This window comes from Saimiri boliviensis, chromosome 13 (assembly GCF_048565385.1).
Source record: "Saimiri boliviensis isolate mSaiBol1 chromosome 13, mSaiBol1.pri, whole genome shotgun sequence".
NCBI classification, from domain to species: Eukaryota; Metazoa; Chordata; class Mammalia; order Primates; family Cebidae; genus Saimiri; species Saimiri boliviensis.
Genome location: NC_133461.1, coordinates 74612536 through 74634313, shown reverse-complemented (window position 1 = coordinate 74634313; position 21778 = coordinate 74612536). Strand labels below are relative to the sequence as shown.

At 39.9% G+C, this 21778-nt stretch overlaps 1 protein-coding gene across 4 annotated transcripts in view; it reads right to left on the bottom strand.

Annotated features, from left to right (window-relative positions):
- Positions 1-2068: 2068 nt before the first annotated feature.
- The window catches only part of KAT6A (lysine acetyltransferase 6A), a 118047-nt gene continuing 98337 nt past the window's right edge, over positions 2069-21778 (bottom strand). For all 4 annotated transcript variants that reach the window (XM_074383823.1, XM_074383824.1, XM_039463377.2 and 1 more), the window contains 8 exons: positions 21591-21732; positions 20138-20299; positions 19005-19098; positions 16470-16701; positions 15531-15738; positions 13560-14162; positions 10102-10414; positions 2069-7410 (listed from right to left, as the gene is read on the bottom strand). In XM_074383823.1, the coding sequence (XP_074239924.1) occupies positions 4748-7410; positions 10102-10414; positions 13560-14162; positions 15531-15738; positions 16470-16701; positions 19005-19098; positions 20138-20299; positions 21591-21732 (4417 nt within the window). In that variant the 3' untranslated portion in view covers positions 2069-4747. The remainder of the gene's footprint in view (positions 7411-10101; positions 10415-13559; positions 14163-15530; positions 15739-16469; positions 16702-19004; positions 19099-20137; positions 20300-21590; positions 21733-21778) is intronic.

Sequence of the window (21778 nt, the reverse complement as noted above, 5' to 3'; positions counted from 1 at the left end):
AAATAACAAGAATATATATTTCACAATCAGAAAGTTTGTTCGTAATAGCCGCAGGAAAACATTCTCTATGACTATCTCTGTCTACGGCTTTAAAAGACCTCAAAATCCAAAGTCATCACATCCCAAGCTTTTCTTATTTTAGGCAAAAATGACAGCTGCCACTTTTTGGAGGCCGTATGCAATTGGTACACCAGTATGTAGGCTCCTTACTAACACAGATAAAAATCTCTATGAAGCCCAATCTGTAGCTGTCACTCTGGAAAGAAAATCTATGGGTCTGTGTTATGTAACCACACAATTTACGTAACAAACCCATCCTGCCCATGATCAGAAATTTATTAACAAACAGGTTGGGTTTCGTTCTGGGGACTGTAGGCATTTACTTGCATGACCATGCTCAAGAATTCCAGACACTTGCCAACACTAAAAATGTTACTCTAAATGATCTTTTGAGTTCATTTACATAAATCATTCATTTGATTTTTAGATTTCTTGAAGGTCAAGTCAATAAGTAGAGCTCCTTTTCCCCACCACTCGTCCTAAGGATCCTACTTATTCTCTTCTGCCAAGGATAGCTCTTTCTTGCACTATTCCTTTCAATTTCCATCACCACTGACCCACATCTTGTACATTATGAAGACTAGAGGAAGGAATACGACAAAAATCACCACCGCCTGAGCTGTGATTTGGAGAACCTGAGAACATTTTCACCTAAAGAGCTGGAATCGTGAGGCTGGTAAGACTCTGGTGTTCAGGGAATTCATACCGGTATCACCATGTTGCAAAAGCAGCCAGGCACCACCTGAAGTGCCCAGAAAGGCTTTAGAAGAATGTGATTCCTGGTGCTCTAGTTACTCAACGTTTGCCAATAGGTTGGTTGACTAGGGCTCTCAGTATCACACACACTGATGGAGCATCACTTCACTTTCCTCCCACATCCACTGTCTGCAGGAGGTGGACAGACAACAAAGAAATCGGAGCACTTCCCCTACTACAAACAATTCATCCATTCCTTGGCTGTACATTGAATTACATAAATTCAAATTATACTTAAATACAATATTGTGTGTATGCGTGTATATAGTCTAGAATATGGTCTTTGGCCACATTATCTCTTACACAGAAAAAAACAGAACTGCTTTATGTTGAAACCACTTAAAGCAGGCACTTTTCAGTAGCAAAGGCAAAAGTTTTCAAGACAATCCACTAGTAATTGCATAGCACAGTGACACCACCTGTGTCCATATCATGGTTATATAAGCCAGCCAAGACATCAAGGGACACAAACCATTCCTTTTCTGGCGATAACATGAGTGTACCGCCTAAACTTTTAACAGCATGAAATTTAGAACAAAGGTCTGCTATAGGTAATGTCACGTACAGTTCCTCAACTCCTCACTCAGTGTGAAAGGGCAGAGAAAGTGTGGAGGCCATTAAAACTTGAACCTGCCTCACTGCCTACCACCAGGAACTAAGGCCAGTTTTCCAAAGTGAAATCTGATTTTCTGGAATCTGTCTCCTGCCCACAATTCTAAATGATAAGAAGCAAACACAACCCAAAAGAGAACACCAAAAAGTCATCAGTGTTCAGGGCCTTGAGTTCTGGCAAAAGCAGAATGAGCTGGGGGGTGGGGGGCGCGGATGGACGAAAATGCTTTAAAAATAGTTACATTATAAAATAAGATTCATAAAAATTATTCCAATTTATCACGTCAGGAGCCACTTGCTATTGCAACTGCTTTTTTTTTTTTTTTTTTGGACGGGGGATGGTTGGGGAAGGGGAGGCAGGGGACAGGAATTAAAATCCCTTTAGGTTTTTGTATGAAAGGCCCTACAAAATCCAAAGTAGGGTTACTGGGCCATGTTCTTTGGGAAAGTAAAATCCATCCATATTGTTGGTATTTAAACACAGACATAAATGAAAACTGGAATTTCAAAGCAAAGGCCAACCTGTCCTCCTATAATAAAGAGGAAAATGAAAAGGCTGTTTATAGGTCTCTGGGTGTAGGACGAGAATTGAGTTCTGACATACTGGGAAGGGAGAAAAATTCCACATGCAAGACAGACATCCAAAATGGCTCAACATAATTTATTTTTTATGTTAAAATGTACAGAGTTCCTTTGAAAGTACTTGCTAGAAAGGGGAAAAAAAGATATTACATACAAGGAGAGGAAGGGAGGCCAACTGGCCCAGGAGCGCATGACATGGAGAAGTACAAAGGCATCTAGGCACCCCTTCCCCTTAGCTTACAAGTCACCATGAACAAAGTACAAAGAGGTTACAAAACAGGAAAAGCAAATATAAACAGACAGGATAGACGTGGCTTCCTTTGTACATGCGGCTTTTAGAGGCATCTGGAGCTCTATTCACACACGCTAGAGATCTCTTTAAAGAGAATTTTTATCTTTCTTAAAATAGTTTTTAATATTCTACAACAAAGATAAAAAATTTTAAAGATGGAATGAAATGAAAAAGCTCTTATTTTAAAAGGCATCAAAGTCACTAACAGTGAGTTTTTAAATTTCTTTTTTAGAAGATTACCCAAGTTATCTTGCTAAAAATACATTTTTTTTTTAAACAGAAGTGAAAAAATGACAGGTACCAATATTACTGTGTTGGATAATTTCTTTTATAATATAGAAAAGAACATTTTTTTTCTACAATAGTTCTACAGTCACAAAGAGGCTTGTGGAAAAGGGAGCTGCCCGATTGAATTTTTTTTTCAAAGAAACAAACAAAACCAAACACAACCGCAAACCAACAGAAACTGAATTCACGGCCCTCATTTCAACAGCTTCTCCTTCTGCCTTGACCCACCCTCCTCCCAATATACCTCCCTCCCGACCCACCCTGTCCCCACCCCAACCAGGAAGCAATGACACAGCTGAAGATGTAGGGCGAGGGCAGCACAGTGCACTTTCTACATAGATGACTGGGAACTGGAGTATATACAGAGAAACCGGGTCCTACACAGCCTTGCACATGCTCAGAGCTGAGAGTGGGAAGATGTGGAATTCTGCCTGTTTCTACCTAGCACGCTTGAGAAAGTCAATTAAAGTGTATAAAAAAACCAACAAACCTGTGCATTTGAAAAAATTTAATGCCTAATTAGTACTTTAAAAATATCTATATAAAATGTACAAATAAAGGAGAATTTAATGCTTACAGATATTTCTTTAAGCAGTACTTCCCCCTTTTGGATATTTGACTGCACATACCAAGTGGTATAATAGTTTCCATCTTCTAATGATGGAATATATATATATATATATATATATATATATATATATATATATATATATATTTTTTACCTATCCCTGGAGCAAGTAATAGGAAGAGAATGGGCAAACTGGTTGCATCAGAGAAAAGGGAATGGAGTTGGGAGCAACACATGGACCTGCCAACATCCTGCTGTCCAGATCTGCCCTACTGTGCTGGTGGTCGGTCGGTCCCTCTTCTCATTAGCCACTCACAGGAGAGGCGCGTGTGCACTCTGATTCAGAGGGGATGAACTCAGGATCTCAAAAGACAAACAAAAACTAGAGGTATCTTATTTAAGTAGTTATGAAACCCACACCGTGATCTCCCTTCTGACACACATCTGTGCCATCTCTTCCAACATGAAATAAACAGTGTCAAAGGTTTGTCAGTTACTTTTCAAATCACTACAATGTACAGTAATCCACCGTTTCATGAAATAACCTAAGAGGCGAATCACTCGGGACTGCTTTTTGAGTTTTATCAGTCAAAGGCTCAAGCATCAAGACCCTCAGTTAGCATTTCAAAGTACATACTAGAAACAAGAGGCTGGGTGGTGTGTGCGTTATGGCTGATTCACCAGGTGGTAAAAAACAAGAGGTTAATATCCTCTTTTTGATTGTTAATTGACCATCTCTATTCCTCCAAAGGCTGGATTTGGATTGCAAACAGCTTTTCTCTGAGATTCTGCTGTTAATTGAGACTTACAGTATTTTTGTGTCTCTGAGTGCTGAGTGGGAATATTTTAAAAAAGAAGAAAAAAAATTATATTACACTTGATTCAAGAACAACAAAGATTTCAATGAAGTCCGTCTATAAAGAAACATTCTTGGGGAAGGGTTTCAAGAGGTGTGTGTGGGGGGGGGAGTGGAGGGGATTTTAAAAGGAGAAGCATTTTCCTGCCTCACTTTATTAATAATAATAATAATATTAACAATAATAATAATAAGTTTAAGGAGCTTGGGTTGTTCTCCATGTCCCCGTCCGAGTCTCCCCTAAGTGCCTCCTGCTGGAATGAAGTAGGAAATGAAAGGGTGGGTTTGGAGGAAAGGGTCTGGTTAACCCTTGAGATGTATATAACATTTAAAAATGACAACATTGGGAGCTGCAAACAGTGAGGGAAAACATACATTTTAAAATAAAGATAATTCACTTTTACACAAATTCTGTCCATGTGGTATGTAAAGAAAGTAAGGCTCTTTTTAATTATGAAAAGATTTTGTGCATGTTTCCCATCCCCAAATCCATTTTTAGATGAGTTCTACTGTAAAATGTTCAAGATTGTGAAGAAAACCAAAACCCAGAACAAAATGAACCCAAAAAAAGGGAAGATCAGGTTTTCTAAAAAATAAAATAAACCAAAGAAAAATTCCTCTAAATCTACAGCAATATTTTAACTGGAAAAAGGTCCATTTTTCTCTGGTTTGTCAGTATAAAAGTTTCCTTTATTTATATATATTTAAGTTTTTGACTGCAAGTCCATCTTGCTCATCTTCTCATGTAAGGTCCGTTGAGTGACTGCTTGGGCACACCAGCAGCGTTCATGTAGCTGTGATGGGAGGGGCCCGTGTACATCATGTTCCCATGAGGGTTTGGCTGCATAGGCTGCTGGGTATAGGCCTGGCTCCCCATCATTCCCATCTGCATCTGCATAGGATACTGTGCTGTCTGGTTCATGTAGGCAGGGTTACTATGGTAACTGCTGTTCATCATGGGCTGTGTCATTCGATAGCTGTTCATGGCATTCAAGGTGTTCATATTCATGGAATTGACATTATAAGCGGGGGTAGGCATCAGATTAACCCCCATGTTCATGCCACGCTGAACAGCCAGTGCACGAGGACCGGCCTGCATGGCAACCGCTGATGGGCTGCGGCCATACAGCTGCTGCTGGTGAGCAGCCGCAGAGGGCAGTGGTGCCGACTTGGAGCGGATGGAAATGTGCCCCTTCACTGGCATTTGCCCTTGCAATCTCTGCGTGTGAGGAATGCCAATGTTGGTGGCAGACATGTTGCACTGGAGCAGAGGAGATGTGAGGTTCATGGTAGTGGATGCCAAGTTTGGGGGTGGTGTCATGGTGGCTTGTGCTTGAGGAGTCCCAGCTAAGGGATGAGACGGAGCCAGCTGAGCCAGTCCTGTATTGGACAGAGAAACACTGGTTGCATAGGAAGTCACAGCAGGAGAATGGCTATAAGGCATGGCATGAGGGTCCATAATGGTGTTGGTCAGCTGCTGCAGCTTGGCTAGGCTGAAGGTGGCTGATGGTTGAGAGTAGCTGCCGGCACCAAAATCCCCTGGAATCCTCTCATAGATACTTATGTTCCCAGTGCTTCCAGATTCTGGTATCTCCATGATCATAGGAGCTGCGGTGAAACTGTTATTCATACTACACTGTGACAGAGGGGGCTGCTGTTGGGGAGGGGGTGGGGGTGGAGGCTGCTGGGGCTGCGGCTGCGGCTGCTGCGGCTGCGGCTGCTGCTGGGGTGGTGGAGGCTGGGGTGCTGGTTGTGGCTGTGGCGGCGGCGGCTGCGGCTGCTGCGGAGGTGGTGGCGGCGGCTGCTGCTGCTGGTTACTGGGAGGCCTCTCCACCACACAGCTCTGAGGTGACTTGATGCCGCAGTTGGCAGCAGGCTGGACGCTGCTCTGCTGCATCATGCTGCAGCTGCTGCCCATGCTAGCCATCTGCTGAGTGACCACACAGCTGCTCTGGGTGAGGCTGCTGGAGGATGACAGCCCACCATAGGAGCAGCTGCTCTGGGAAGAGCTGTTCCCACAGATGCTGCCACCCATCGTGGAATCGTAACTGCTTGGGTTCTCATAGTTTTCAGTGGTGCTCTCAATGCTGCCCAGATCACTGAAGCCGCTGTCCACCACCTGCTGAGAGTGGTCTGAAACGGAAGGCACATCCATCATGGGGCTGGTCTCCATGTTCTGCATAGAGGGTGCGGACAGGGATCCTTGTTCTGGGCTGATCTGGGTGTAGCCACTCTCAAGGGCAGGCACGTTGGGACTGCTGACCGAACGGACTGACTGGCTGGGGTGAGACTGAACAGAGGAGATAGGACTGTTATGTTCTGATGCATGACAGTCTTCAACCATGGACATCTGAGGGTCCTCGTCAGCCTGGGTGTAACTCTGCAGGGTCTGACACGCAGCGAGAGTTTCCTCACAGTCCTGGTAGGCGCCCTCATGCTCATTGCTTTCTTCTTGAGTCAAAGACTGCACTGCCTGTACAGTTTCCAGATCCAGTTCACTATGAGGAATCTCTTCTTCCTCTTTTAATTCAGTTAACTCTTCCTTAGTGTGGGAGTCTTCTTCGTGGTCATCCTCAGACCCAGGCATCGGCTCTGACACCACGGATGTGTCATGGGAAGGCTGCTCCTCTTCAGAATCTGGCTCAGTTTCCTCTTTATCCTTTATCTTTTCTCTATTTTTCTGCATATTAGCATCTAAAAAAGACTCTTGACCACCAGGTTCCTCCTTGACATCTTCCCTCACAGGCTGTTCCTCCAACTCTTTTTTCTTTATGGACTCGAGGTGGCCGTCATCCTCATCATCAGCATCATGGTCGTCATTCTGGACAGTCTCTGCAGCCGCATCCTCCTCCTCCTCTTGCTCTGGCTCCTCCAGTTCCTGCTGCTCCTCCTCTGACTGCCTCTGCTCCTCTGAGACGCGGGGCTTCTCTTCTTCCTCCTCCACCTCTGGCTCCTTGGCTTCGGTCTCAGGACTGTTGCTGCTCTCTGCTGGAGAGGCTACTGGGACTTCACTGCTGGCTGCGTCCTCTTCCTCACCCTCTTCAGCCTCTTCTGCCTCTGCCTGCAACTCTTCCTCCTTCCTCTCCTCAGGTAAGGGCATGTCTTCTTTTGGTTCAACAGTCTCTTCACACTCTTGGATCTTGGGTTTACGTCCAGCTTTAGAAACAGGGATGACAGGCTCAATGACGCATGCTTGAGCAGAAACCGGCATGATTTCCCTACTCAACTTAAATCCTGGTTTCCGACCAGGTCTTTTCTTCCAGTGGATTGGTTTTCGGCTCTTGCCTTTGGGCCATCCCTTTTTCTTTTTCAAAGGTGTGGATGTATCTGGCTCAAGAGAAGAATTCTTCACATCACATTTTCGCAAGAGAGATACTGGCTTTAGGATAGGAGTGTCTATACAGGAAGGATAAAAAAATAAAGACATGTTACAAGGTCTTATATTTTTCTAGTTCCTTCTTCTGAGACTAGCATGTGCAACAGAAATGACTTTATAAACAATTACTTGTATAAACTAACTCCTGATAATCTTCATTTTAAAACTAATTAATGACATACTCCAAGTAACACAGTGAACTGGCAGAACTATGAAAGAATCCTGGTCAACACTGTATTATCAGACACTAGTGAGAACCAATTCAGCTGGGTGTTCACACCTGTAATCCCAGCACTTTGGAAGGCTGAGGCGGTCAGATCACGAGATCAGGAGCTGGAGATCAGCCTGACCAACATGGTGAAACACTGTCTCTACTAAAAACAAACAAAAATATTAGCTGGGCATGGTGGTGTGCGCCTGTAATCCTAGCTACTCGGGAGGCTGAGGCAGGAGAATCACTTGAACCTGGGTGGCAGAGGTTGCAGTAAGCCAAGATTGCGCCACTGCACTCCAACCTGGGTGACAGAGTAAGGCTCTGCCTAAAAAAAAAAAATAAAAAATAAAAAATTCAAGACTACCATCACCAGCTCTATGGCTATGGGAAATTTTTCCATGTTTTGGTTTCTTAATCTGTAAAATGGAGATGAGCTCTACAAAGATGCAAATAAGTAGTAAGTCAGCCTTTTATCAAGTTGTCTCAGCCTTTTATCAAGTTGTCTCTACTGAAAGCTACAAATCAGCTTATTTCCTCTTTTCTTTTCTGCTTGTGATTTATGTTCTCTCTCTGATTTTCTTCGTTTCCATAAACCATCACTTCAGGTTGTATGATGAGCTAATTACTCCAGGCCATGACTGAGCCATCGTATGTAAGAAGTTGTTCAATTAATGTTGTGTTTGTATGGGAATAGCTGCAAAGCATTTATTTAGTCCTAGACAGGAACTGACATTTAAAACTAGACAAACAAGAAAAAATTAAAGCACCAATTATATTCATTAGAAATAAATTTGATATTAGCATTTTTAAAAACGGTGGTAAACTATACATAAAACTTAAAATCTTAACCATTTCTAAGTGTAAGTTCAGTGGCATTAAGTACACTCACATTCCCCATTAATTTTTAAAGGATAAGAATATTAATATAAGAACAAGAACAAGAAGGGGTGAGAATGTAGCTAAGAAGATACATTTTGCAGTAACTTGAAAGTCAACAAAGGAAATGGCTGCATCAGCAAAAACCTAGGTAAACAGGAACTTCATGGGGGTAGAGTACTATTTTAGTGTACAATGATCTAAGACAGACTGTAAAGTGCCAAATTTACAAAATAAATTTTTAGTTTCACAGTTAATGTATTTCAAAACATAACAAGTTAAACTTTGTAGAATCATTCATGATAGAGCAAAAAATTCATTCATCTTATCACTATATTAAAAGTATTGTTGGCTGGGTTGGGTGACTCATGCCTCTAATTCCACCACTTTGGGAGGCCAAGGCAGGCAGAATGCTTGAGGTCAGGAGTTTGAAGACTAGCCTGGCCAACATGGTGAAACCTCGTCTCTACTAAAAATACAAAAATTAGCCAGGCATGGTGGCATGCACCTGTAATGCCAGCTACCTGGGAGGCTGAGGCACGAGAATCGCTTGAACCTAAGAGGAGAAGATGGTAGTGAGCTGAGATGGTGCCACTGCACTCCAGTCTGGGTGACAGAGTGAGACTCCATCTCAAAAAAAATAAAAAATTATTTGTTATATAGAAAATATGAGAATGGAGAAAACACAAGTTTATCTTCTAGACTTGAAATGACTTTAAAAAAAAAAAAGAAGAAGAAAGAGCTCAACTAGTTAATGTATGAAAGCTAAAGGTTTATGTGCCAAGACTGGACAAACAGATTTCTTCAAATTTCCCCAACAAAGTAACAAAGCTCATTCTGCGCCCATGCGAGACAAACACACTGCAGATGCAGGAAGCATGACACACTGGCAAAACTTCAGGCTAGGGTGAAAAAGACTAGTTTTTGACCTGGCTCATATACATAAAACCTAGTTTCAGCATTGCTAGAGAAGAAATGACAACTAGGCTACTTTAAAAGTTGACAGTTGAATTTTTACCTACACTATAAAATCTATTTTGAGTTATTGTTACCATTTGTGAGAAATTTATTACTAGTTGGGTAAGACATATTACAGATAGGATTCAGGAAAGATTCCTGAACAGATCTGAAGCTAGTTCCGATTTATATGAATCTGCTCTTTCTGAAGAATTTTCTTCTTCGCATTCACTCATTTAACACCACGTACTAAGTGCCTGGCTTAACCACTCAGCATATAGCAATGAACAAAACAGACTAAGTCTAGAGAATGCACATACTAGTGAAGGGTTACTACATCTTCCTGATGCTAAGTCCAACTCACCCTTTAACTAAAGAGTCTAATAAAGGCTTAGAAAGGATTAGGGAAAAAAAAAAAAAAAGTTGCCTAATAGTAAGATATTTTCTGCAGAGGCAAATTAATACAGGTTCTGAGTTGAAGGGAAAACACATTTAAAAATGAGGGCAGATATACTTCATACAACTTTTTAGAGACTGCCAAGTATTCCTTTTCTTGTTTAGTGGGTGTGTTCATTTTTCAGCCTTTTTGCTGAAGGGTCTGTCGCTGCGACTGCTGTATATCTGAAGACAATAAATCACAGTAAGTGAGTTCTATAAAACATACCGTCAGCATCATCTGACTCTTCATCTTCTTCTTCATCTTTAGACTTCCTCTTAGAAGAGGACTGACACCTGAGTACATCTTGCGAGGACAAACGACGGAAGTATCCTCTAGGGAAGAGTTCGTTTTCATCCTCTTCCTCCTCTTCTTCATCAATCTCAAATGTGGGTTCTAATCTTGGCATTGGCCTCTCAGAGTCAGAATCTTCAAAAGGTTCATCTAACACTTCAGTGGTCTCAGAAATAGTTTCTGTGACTACACTGCTATTGTGGTGTTTGCGCTTTCGGACTCTCCTCCTTCGGTGGAGAAATGGTTTCTGTTTAATAGAGAAAGCAAGTATTTACAGTTATGAACACTATCTTTTCTAATAATAAAATGAAAACAGTTTTAAAACCAAATAGAATTAGTACATATTAAATGAGGATGCTGCTTACCAAACACATTCTGAATATTATTTCAAAATACTATAGTAAGATACCATACTTATTATAAATGCAAAGGTGTTAGACAACTGAATATAACTTTGTAAAAGAATAGGCAGCCATCTCCAAATAGCAGACATTATAATTCTCTTAATAGTTCAGTTGAATTTAGCACCCTAGAGAGTTGCCCATTTTAATACTGAAATGACCAAGAGGCTTAATCCCTTAGCTCTTCCTTAAGAGCAAAAGAGAAACAAAAACACTTTGTCTTACAGCACTACTGTGAAGGTTAGCAGAACTATCAGTAAAGCTGTATGCAATTTTCATGAACTATTCATAAAAAGTTGTGGAATGTAGAAATACGGAGTTGAAATGTATTTACTCAGTGAAATATTTCAAAAGTAAAATAAATCTGTTACTGAAATTTAGGCACATTTAGCACAACTTCACACTGGGCTGACCAAATAGCTTCAACTACACAATTAATATCACAAAGTAACAGATGAAGCCCCAGAGATGATCTAATCCAATCCCTTCATTCTACAGATGTCAGAGAGGTTATAGGACTTAAGTTCACACATTCAGTCAAATACATGTATTCATTAACTTCAAAATGACTTTGCATTTGAGCTAACTGCCTGTTTTTTTTTTTAACATAATAGCATAATTTGTTTTACTTTATAAATTGGCAATATAAACGCTAGCATAGCAAAGATCTATTCTTCATTATCATGCAATGAACAGCAGAGTTAATCAATGCTCAACTTTCTTCTACTTCAAACTTACTAGTCCTAATCGAGAATGTAATTTTCAAATTAGATTTCAAATAGCCCTGATCCTTGGAGCAATGGCTGATTCTAGGACTAGGGCATGAAATCTACAAGATGAACCTGAAGCATCTTGTAGTGCCAGAAAGGAAATGCTTCAAACAAAACAAAAAGATCCCAATGTGACAACAACAGTATGTTACAGTAAAGAAACACAGAAGGCCAGGTGTGGTGGCTCACACCTCTACCCCCAGCACCTTGGAGGCAGAGGAGGGTGGACTGCTTGAGCTTGGGAGTTCAAAACCAGCCTGAGCAACATAGCAAAACCCAGTCTTTATCAAAAATACAAAAATTAGCCAGGCGTGATGGTGCATTCCTGTAGTCCCTCAGCCTAGGTGGCAGAGTAAGACCCCATCTGAGGAAAAAACGAAGACAAAAAAAAAAGGAAAGAAACTTTCGGTTGAAAGATCTCCCAATGGTCAAAGCTGGAACAATCTGAGCAATACGTTTTAAAAAGTAGTAGTACTAGATTATAAATTGAAGTATCGAGTAAATATCTGGGTCCATAATGATATAAATAAATGCTTGGATAAACAAACAGCTGAGGGAGAAAGGACAATCTCCCAAGCAGAAATTCAAGTAACTTATGCTGAGCCTCCACCCTGAGGGGGTAGAAATCTTGTGTGGTTGTGCACAGTGACTTCCTTCCAGCACAGGAAAAGGGAAAAGAGAAGTAGACACCTGGCAAACGGTATCTTAAAGCAGATCATCAAAGTTAACTTCAACAAGGAAAAGTCATATTGATAATAAATACCCTCATACTTGATACTTTTTTTTTTGTTTTTACAGACGGGGTCTTGCTATGTCACATAGGTTGGAGTGCAGTGGCTATTTACAGGTGCAATCATCGTGCACTACAGCCTCAAGTTCAAGTGATATTCCTAAGTCTCCCAAATATCTAGGATTATAAGAGTGCACCACCATGCCCAGCTTCCCTATACATAATGATAGATACATGTTGACAGGCACTCTTTAATTATGTGGTAAGAATGCCTTTTACCTCTATGGTCTTCCTCTTAAGAATATATTACCCCATTCTAATATTATGAGGGATCTTTTACAAAATACCTGACCAGTCATTCTCAAAACTGTGAAGTCCACGGAAACTAAGGAAATTCTGAGAAACTACCACAACCAAGAGGAACCTAAAGACACACAACTACTAAATGTAAGGTGATATGCTGGGTGGGATCCTGGAATAGAAAAAGGAAATTAAGGAAAACTGGAAGTCTGAATAAAGTATGAACTCTAGTTAGTGATGTATCCACATTGGTTCAATAACTGTGATAGATGTACCACATCGACACAAGGGATTAGTAATACGGGAAACTGACTGGGGTATATGCAAACTCTGTACTTTCTTGGCAATAATTCTGCAAATGTAAAACTGCTCTGAAGATATTATTCTCTTAAAAAAAAAACACACACACACACAAAAAAAAAACCTGCCTTGCTTTTTAAGGCCCTGTAAGGAAAGGAAAGGAATGGAATGGTTGTGCTGCTGCTTTGGCTGGAAGCTAGCTGGGAGTGGCCTCGCTTCAGTCTGGCTGCCTCCTGGTAATGCTTAAAGCCTGGAATGCTTCTGGTAAACAACTTAACAGAATTCCTTATCATCATCATACATTATTTAATAATTAATTGGCTATCATTCAGAAATTGCAAGATGATCGAATATAGTTTAGAAAATATTTTTAAAGCAAGAGAGACCAAGTTAAGCCACTGGAGGGATATGCGAGAAGTGGGGAGAGCAGAGAAAATAGTAGCACCCAAGATGAGTGACTGTACTGAGTACCCCAAAATACAGGGCATCACTATGTTCGCTTTCCAATTAATTGTGTAATATTTTGGTCTCCTTTTCTAATATCAACTCTTCTAATCTGTACATACTTTAAAAATATTTTTAAAGCTCCTAAAAGTCCTGATTTGGACATCAAACCAGTAGGCCGAAAAGAAGTCTGTTTGCGTCCCAAGAGGTGGAGCCCTTAAATAAGCTTATGATTTCCGAGTGATTTCCCATGAATCAAAGAAGTCACATGCACATCTCAAATGTTCACTGCGAAGATCTCGAGCTACAATACATAAAGGCTTAAAGTTTCTAAAGCAACACACTATGAATTTCTAACTTTACTCTTTCAGAACTGTAAGCTAAAATAAAAAGGAATATAATAAACTGGAATTGGCGGAAGAGAAGACCTGGAAAGAAACGTGTTACCTTTCGCTTCAACGTGGGCTTTGTGAGAATTGGTGGTGAGCTTGACTGAGGGCTTTCTGGCTCTTCCTCCTCCTCGCTACTCTCACTGAAGTCCCTGAGGACAGCCCTGTCACCCTCACTGTAGCGGCGGGGCAGCCTCTCATTTCCTTCTGTTAGTCTGCACTTCAGAGCCTCAGGGCTTTTCTTGAGCTGTCCTCGCCAGGGCTCAACCCCTTCACTGAGTCTTCTTTTGGGAAGGTCAGGTTTCCCATCCTGGCTTGGCTGCTCCTGAGAAGCCACCAGCTGTTCTTCACTTTCAGTGTATTGTTCCTGGGTAGCTTCTGATTTCTCCCCACATTCTCCATATTGTTCCTGAGGAGGTGAAGATGTCTCTTCTAAGAGCAGTTTAGAATCTTTATCACCAAAACGTTCCTGGGTTTTTCTGTTCTTCCTTCCCCAGCGGCCCCTCCGAGATGGCTGGCTATTTGCAGGAAGACTATCACGAGGAAGGACTTGTTTGTTCAAACGTGTAGAACTGACTGGAGCCATAACTTCTGGTTTCTTTTCACTTTCTACTGAGTAAGAATCTTGTTCTTTGTCCTCACGACACACAGACTTTCCCACCTGATTTTAGAAAATAAAACAATGCTGGTTAATTTTTCAGTCTTGTTTGCTTACATTTATCTCTTCTGACCTTTTAAGTACTGAGAGAGAAAAAAGGAAACTGAGTTTTAAAAACAAAATGATCAATTATTTAATATTTAACATGAATATTTCCTGTTTCAGCACTGTTTTAAATTCTATATATGCATTATTCATTTAATCTCCCCAATGATCATAGGAAGTATTACCACTACATTTCCACTTTACAAATAAGGTGTGTTGGGTACAAAAAATAAGTATTCTCCCCCAGGTCACTCAAGAGCAAGTGAAGATGGTGGGTTAGAAAGCCAGGCAGTCTGACTCCAGAGCCTGTGCTCCGAAACTCTCTGCAGTACCATCCTCAATAAACAAAGTGAACACTATTGTTCTTCTAAATGTTAAATGAGATTGTGAAATAAAAATTTATAAACAGGGAGGAGGAGACAGGATCTTGCAACATGGGCAAGAAGAAGGAGGCATTTGAGAAATATGAAAGAAAATTTATGTAATTTAAAAATTTACTTTTATTCTGAATATTTTGAAAATTAAACTGCACTAAAGAGGGGCATGGGATTTATGTTTATCAAAGAAGGACACAGATGTTGAAAGAATGAAGCACTGCTTAAAAAATAAGAGCTATAAAAATATGATCACATGAAGAAAAACACTGACAATGACACATGTAGTACAGTCCATCAGCAACCCTTTAACAGCTAAAAAGACCTGTGTGTGCAGGAGATGCTTTGGTGCCCCATTAGAAAACATACATGAGTTTACAACAGTTCCTTGATATTCTATTTAAGGAACATCTATCTCCATTTCATTTTGTTTTGTTTGTTTGCTTTTTGTAGAGATGGAGTCTCACTATATCCCTAGTTTGTTTGTTTGTAGAGGTGGAGTCTCACTACATTTCCCTGATTGTCCTGAACTCCTGGTCTCAAGCAATCCTCCTGCCCGGGCCTCCTAAAGCACTGAGATTACAGGCATGAGCCACTACACCTAACCTCCATTTCATTTTTAAAAAACTGTTGGATTTGGATTCAATTCGGATTTCTCAACTAATATCCAGCTTAATATTGAGCTGCTTATTGGCACCCTGGTAAGAAATACTTTTGTCATAAGTAACACATTGTAAGAAACCTGATGGTCTCCTAATTGCCCAGAGCCAAAAAATACATAAGTAAAGCAGGCTCAGTCTTCCTGAAACCTCCACCATTGAAATAAAACTCTTGACATTCTGATGTGAATTTACTTTTCTGTGAAAGATTATCATAATACATTATCATAAATACTCATGAAATCAAAAATATATCTTATGTCATCAAAAATAGAGACTATCCATGCCCTTACACTGGTCTCCAATTCTCTTTCCTGGCATTGTGACTCTTCATTTTCTCCTTCCTCAGCCTCCTCCTCTTCCTCCTCCGAGACCACAGAGTTGGACACTATGACTGGAGTCCAGCGTAAACATTCTGGATCTACATCTACAGGTCGCAAATTCAGCTGAAGCTTTGCCATGTGATCCTGGATAAGTTTTTCCCGGCGGATAATCACAAATCTGGAACCAGAGAAAAGTTTATAGCAATCAACAATGTATAAGATGCACATAAAAATGAATGTGGAGATGGGAACCCCTGGCAAAGCCTATAGAAGATGATGGGCACTGCAAAGACAGCCTGCCTGGGAAGATGGAATGTGGAAATGACCCACCACATGAGATGGCCAGGAGTATGAAGCAGGGCAAACGCTTAGCTCTTTACCGTGGCCACAGTCTGTTTTCACTGCCTGCTGTCTCACACGGCCCACTCCAGAAGTTCACCTGCTCTTCTGTACTCTCTTTCCTATCTCCATTTATTTGGCTCAAATGCCTCTGTTCTTCGTGACCTTTTTCTACTACTTTAGGGAATGGTGAACTGTCTGTTCTTCCTTTTAATCTATATTCACTTTGTGCCATTTATATGAACATTTATCACGGGCACTTCATTTAATGACACTGTTTCTAGAGTGGTTACTTCTTATACTATGAAAGAGCTCCCAATACTAGAAGATGAAAGATTCAGTAGCTTATATCCAAAAATTAGGAGGAATACACAAGAAAAAGAGTTCAGTTTAAGAAGTTTGTATATATAGTCAATTGAATAAATATCCTAGAAAGGAAAATGGTATCTCATCATCACCAAGTACATCATTTGTATTAGTTAATGCCCTTTCATCAATAATCTGGCTGGCTGATCCAAAAGCTTCAACGTAATTATCTTTCAAAGGTATACAAAAGGATGTGATACTCACTGGTCACTACGGAAGTCCAGCATTCGTAGGTGGTGGAGTGTGGAAGTGATGTCTTGAGGGCAGATTCCAGTTAACTTGCTTAACTTCTTAATGCTAATCTGCTTGTCATTTTGGTGATAAAGGCACTCCAATATTACACTTTTCCAATATGCCATGTAGGAAAGACGACCCAGATCAGATAACGGTTTCTCTGGAGACCCTGCTTGGCCTTCACGCTTTGATAACAAATAACCTAAAGAATCACACATAACCTAAATCACAAATATGTCAGCCAGTCCAAAAAACAGGATTCACCAAAATAATAATCCCCTCTTCTACAACCAAGAATAACTCCAAAGGTAAATTCCTTCAAAAAAAGAGAACAACATTGCAAAACTATTTTAAAACAACAAATCTGCAGAAAGAATACATAGTTTATATGTATTGAACACTAAGTATTATTTTGTCTAAGTTAATATGAATTACCTTGTTAAAAAATTCAAAAGTGTTAAAAACCAGGACTCTGTTAACTGTTTGTAGTTCAACGTCCTAGGGGAAACAAGCCTTGAATGCTTTATTTGGACACTAGGTGGCAACAGCTATATCTGAACTGAGAAGCGCCAAAGAATGCCTTCCTTTTCACGTAATCCTATTAAAACTGTAGTTCTGTGAGCGAATTAGATGACAAAACTTTCACTTCAACCAAAACCCCTCACAATTACCTATCACTCTAATTCTAGGCAAGCAGGACTGCCAACCTAAGTGTGGGAACTGTGGACTCTGTCCTCTCTAGTGCACAGCTCTCAAGAACTGAAAAATAAAGGCATAACTTCTAAGGAAAAGCATCAAAAATGGGAGATGGGAGAGAAAGGTATTTTTATTGCCATTAAAGAAAATGTAAAAGCAGTGTAAGAATATAATTTGAAAACATGTATCAGGAAAAGTAAATATAAACAATACTGTTACTACACAGATTGTTTGTATACCTCACACACAACACACACACCCCCCTCAAATATTTTCCTTAACTTTGCAATTTAATGGTATATATAAGATGTCTAATCATGAATTCTATTTCAAAACAATATATTAACATTAAAGGAAGTAATCTGAGTTCCATCCCCTACTGTTCATCTAAAAAGACGAGAAAATGTGTAAAACAACCAGTAGTACATACTTCCAATAAAATATGGACAGAAGGACAGTCTAAAGCCAAGAAGCAGCTTAATTAACGTCTCAAGACTGGAATCAAAATCTTTTGTTTGAGGCCGGGCGCGGTGGCTTAAGCCTGTAATCCCAGCACTTTGGGAGGCCGAGGCGGGTGGATCACGAGGTCAAGAGATCGAGACCATCCTGGTCAACATTGTGAAACCCCGTCTCTACTAAAGGTGCAAAAAATTAGCTGGGCATGGTGGCGCGTGCCTGTAATCCCAGCTACTCCGGAGGCTGAGGCAGGAGAATTGCCTGAACCCAGGAGGTGGAGGTTGCGGTGAGCCGAGATCGCGCCATTGCACTCCAGCCTGGGTAACAAGAGCGAAACTCCGTCTCAAAAAAAAAAAAAAGTTTGAACCATTAGTTCTGCATATATTCATTTAAATATTATTTTATAGCACTATCCGAGTTAAATATTCCCTTCAATTACTATTTCATAATCATTATGGCATTTATTACAAACATACATCTAACTTTCTAAGCAAGATTAACAATGTGTAAAAAACAAAATGCAGTTCCACAATGATCTCTTTAGAACTGTGAGCTGTCACTTTTTAACTCAGATTAAACTACTTTCCCTATCGTTCACTTCTTCAGATATTGAAAGATGTGTTGCATATGCTTAACCACTAAGTAAAGCCTAACTAAAAAATACACACATTTTTCTCAGATAATTGGATAACAAAAATAGGGAAGGCACAGTACTTATTAGCACTAATTGAAGCAGTTATACAATATTCTTAACATTGTATTACTGCATAAAACTAAGTTCCATTGTAAATGAACAGCTGCAAATTAAGGGTATGTGCTATATATCACAAAAAATTTTATTCAGTGTTAAGTTTTTAAAAAATATTTCATGTCCAACCAAAATAAAAGGAACTTGTGGCTTTAGGTTTATTTCCATTTCTGAGATACAGTCTTGCTCTGTGGCCCAGGCTGGAGCCTGCAATGCAGGGGTACCACTGCTCACTGCAGCCTCAACCTCCTGGGCTTAAGTGATCCTCCCACCTCAGCTTCCTCTATAGCTAGAACACTAACCAGGTGCATACCATCATGCCCGCCTAACTTTTTAAATTTTTTGTAGAGATGAAGCCTCACCATGTTGCCCAGGCTGGTCTTGAACTCCTGGGCTCAAGCAATTCTCCCACCCCAGCTTCCCAAAGTGCTGAGATTACAGGTATGAGCCACAGCATCCAGCAGTGGCTTTAGGTTTTTAAAGGCTCATATAGCAATACAACAAAAGATACTGGGAGCCAACAAATCATCTACAAATCTTTAAATATATATATACAGAAGAAGGTCCACCAGAAGAGACCAATGAGAAATTAATATAATCCTTACTGAAATCGATGAGAAACCTGCCATAGCCCTTACGCTGGTATTGAGGAAGAATCATTATACAGGAAACGTTGTACTTCTGTTGGCAGTGCTTTTCCTGGTGGAGAAAATACAAGTTTTAAAACAGGCTGGTAAAAGTGGATAATAATGCTAATTGTTAGGAAACAAAGACTAATGGCCAAAACCACAGCCCTGGTCCTTTGGGAATAGCAATATACATCAAGAAAAAAATACCCAACTGGGAGAAGATAGGATAATGTTAAGTCACTGCCATTACCCACAAAGCAACTATCTCAGGAGAGTAAAAATACAAAACAAAACAATGCCATCAACAACAGTACACCAGTGCCTAAGGAACAACACTGGAATCTGAGTCCCAAACAATCTGCAAAGATATAAATGATGAATCAGTCAGTGTGCCACTCCAGAAGTGAGAAGACTCATCAATTATGTCAGAGTTTTCTTTTTCTCCTGCTCTGGTGCTACTCAGGGCAGTCCTATTAGTTGTATCTAACTTTACAAAATAGTCATCTTTTTAATTTTATAAATTAGTCAATGTATTTTAAGTCATATTTAACCAATGAAGTAGCCTACTTAAAGAACTCTTATAAATGCTTACAAAAAGCTAGTACTTCCACTTAACCGTTTCATACACTTGGATTTTACTGCTTAAATAAAAGTATACCTTTTGTGCTGTCTGACTAGAAAAGAAACTTTTCCCTCTAAGGGAATGGAAGATTAAAAAAGAAGTGTCCTTTAATCAAAATGTCTTCTTACTTGTATTTCTATGCCTAAAGTTCAAATTAGAAGATTTAAGGTGAGGCAGACAGAACTCAAGAGAGCTAATGACTGTTTATTTCACAAGTTCCATGTTATTACCATGGGAAGAGAAGTCATTTAAAAACTTCCTCGTGAGTATTGCCGGCAGTCCATGCTCCTAGGAGAATATAGGCTGTTGAATGTTGTTAGGTACCTTCTAGCACTTGGTAAATTTCCAAATATTCCTTCTATTCTTTCCAAACAGCTAGATGACACCTAGGAAGTGCTGCATCTTGTCCTGTCCCCAAGTGAGAACCAGCAACAATTGTTTTAGATTTCCATATCAATTCAAACAAACTTTAAGCTGACATACTTACCTTAGAAAAGTAACCAACAAGGTGGCAGCCCTTGACATCATTCTGTGTTAGTACATAAAAAAGAAATGGCTCCACATCGTAATAGAGGGTTTTGTGGTCAAGAAACAACTTTGCCAAGAGACACAGGTTTTGACAATAAATGGTACTCACATTCCCATCAACCTAGAGAAATAAAACAAAATAGTCAATAGATGGTCTCTTCAGTTCTAAAATAATAAATATTGATTAAAAGCATTTCTAGATATCCACAGTCCAACTTAGGAGAAGGTATCCATGACCAGAACACTATGGAACCTGGAAGCTATCCTTTGAAATGGCAGTATTATGTTATCTGCTGTTCTAGGACAAGCAAATATATAAAATATGGTACCTTCAACAAAGCAGGAATAGCTAGATAAGGAGGTGATAATCTGGTTTTCAAACAGCAATTTTTGCTTTTATAAAAAGATGAATTGCAGCAATCCTTTCGATGGCAGGCTTTGTTTTCAAAGTATCTAACACAACGAAAGGTCTAAACGCAACCCTTCTAAAACACATTTACTAGGTAAAATAAGATGTAACTATGTAGTCTAATCTGTGCCAGCAGCCTGAAGCAATGCAGTCTAACTACCATGATCAGGCTTACCCCCAGATGAAGCTACTTGAGGGGGTACTAACTACTGCCAAGCAGAAGCATCAAGTGAGTTCTCCAAGTTATCATGTGGCAAATGAGGCTCCAGGCTGGCCAGGCTCAGGAGCACTCTGCTCTTTTCGCTCCTCTCAGCCTTGTCTGTATTCATGGAGTTGCCAGAGCTTTCTCTTTTATAAAAATGCCAATGGATGCCCACATTAGCACCGAAGACACTGGCATACTAACAGAACTCAACAATCCAGGTAAGTTAATATTCTCTTCAAACAGTATTTTATACCACACCTACTCCAGCTTCTCCCTGGTAGAGAGCTCCTCTATTGATCACTTAAAGTCTTAGGGAAGACCAAGAAAGTGAGAGACTGAGGAAATCCTGACAATCTGAAATTTTACTGTTAGACCAGGTAACAGGGTACATAAACAAGTAGTCGATTAATACTAGGCATAAAGACCACACAACTGAGGATCAAGAGCCCTATTACCAGCAATAGAGAATCAGACACAGCAGAGCACACATCATCATCATATTAAAATTTACTATTAAACACATCTCTGTGAGATACTCCTTTAAATAAATGACAAAAATCCTTTCATTTAAATGCCATATTTCATAATGCTAAGACGTACTTTTATCACATCTTAATATGTACAATCAACTGGCATTTTATAATCAAATGAAGTTTTAAAAATTATAATTACCAGTATTTTTTCCTTTTTTGTGATACATAAAATAGTAAGTTAATAGTAAGTTGCACAACAGATGCAATACAGGTGGCCCTGTTTTTGAAATGGATGGGAAGGCAACTACTTAAGCATCTACCTTACCTCAAAGACTGAAATATTATTCTTTCTGTAAATCTCATTGGCAGGAGGATGGAACCAACCACATTTCTTCATGTGCTGCTGCAGAATAGTTCTACTTTTCATATATTTTAAACAGAATTCACAAAGATATAATTTGGGCAGCCTGTAAATGATAATTAAACAAAAAAGACAGGGTTTTGTATTTTAGA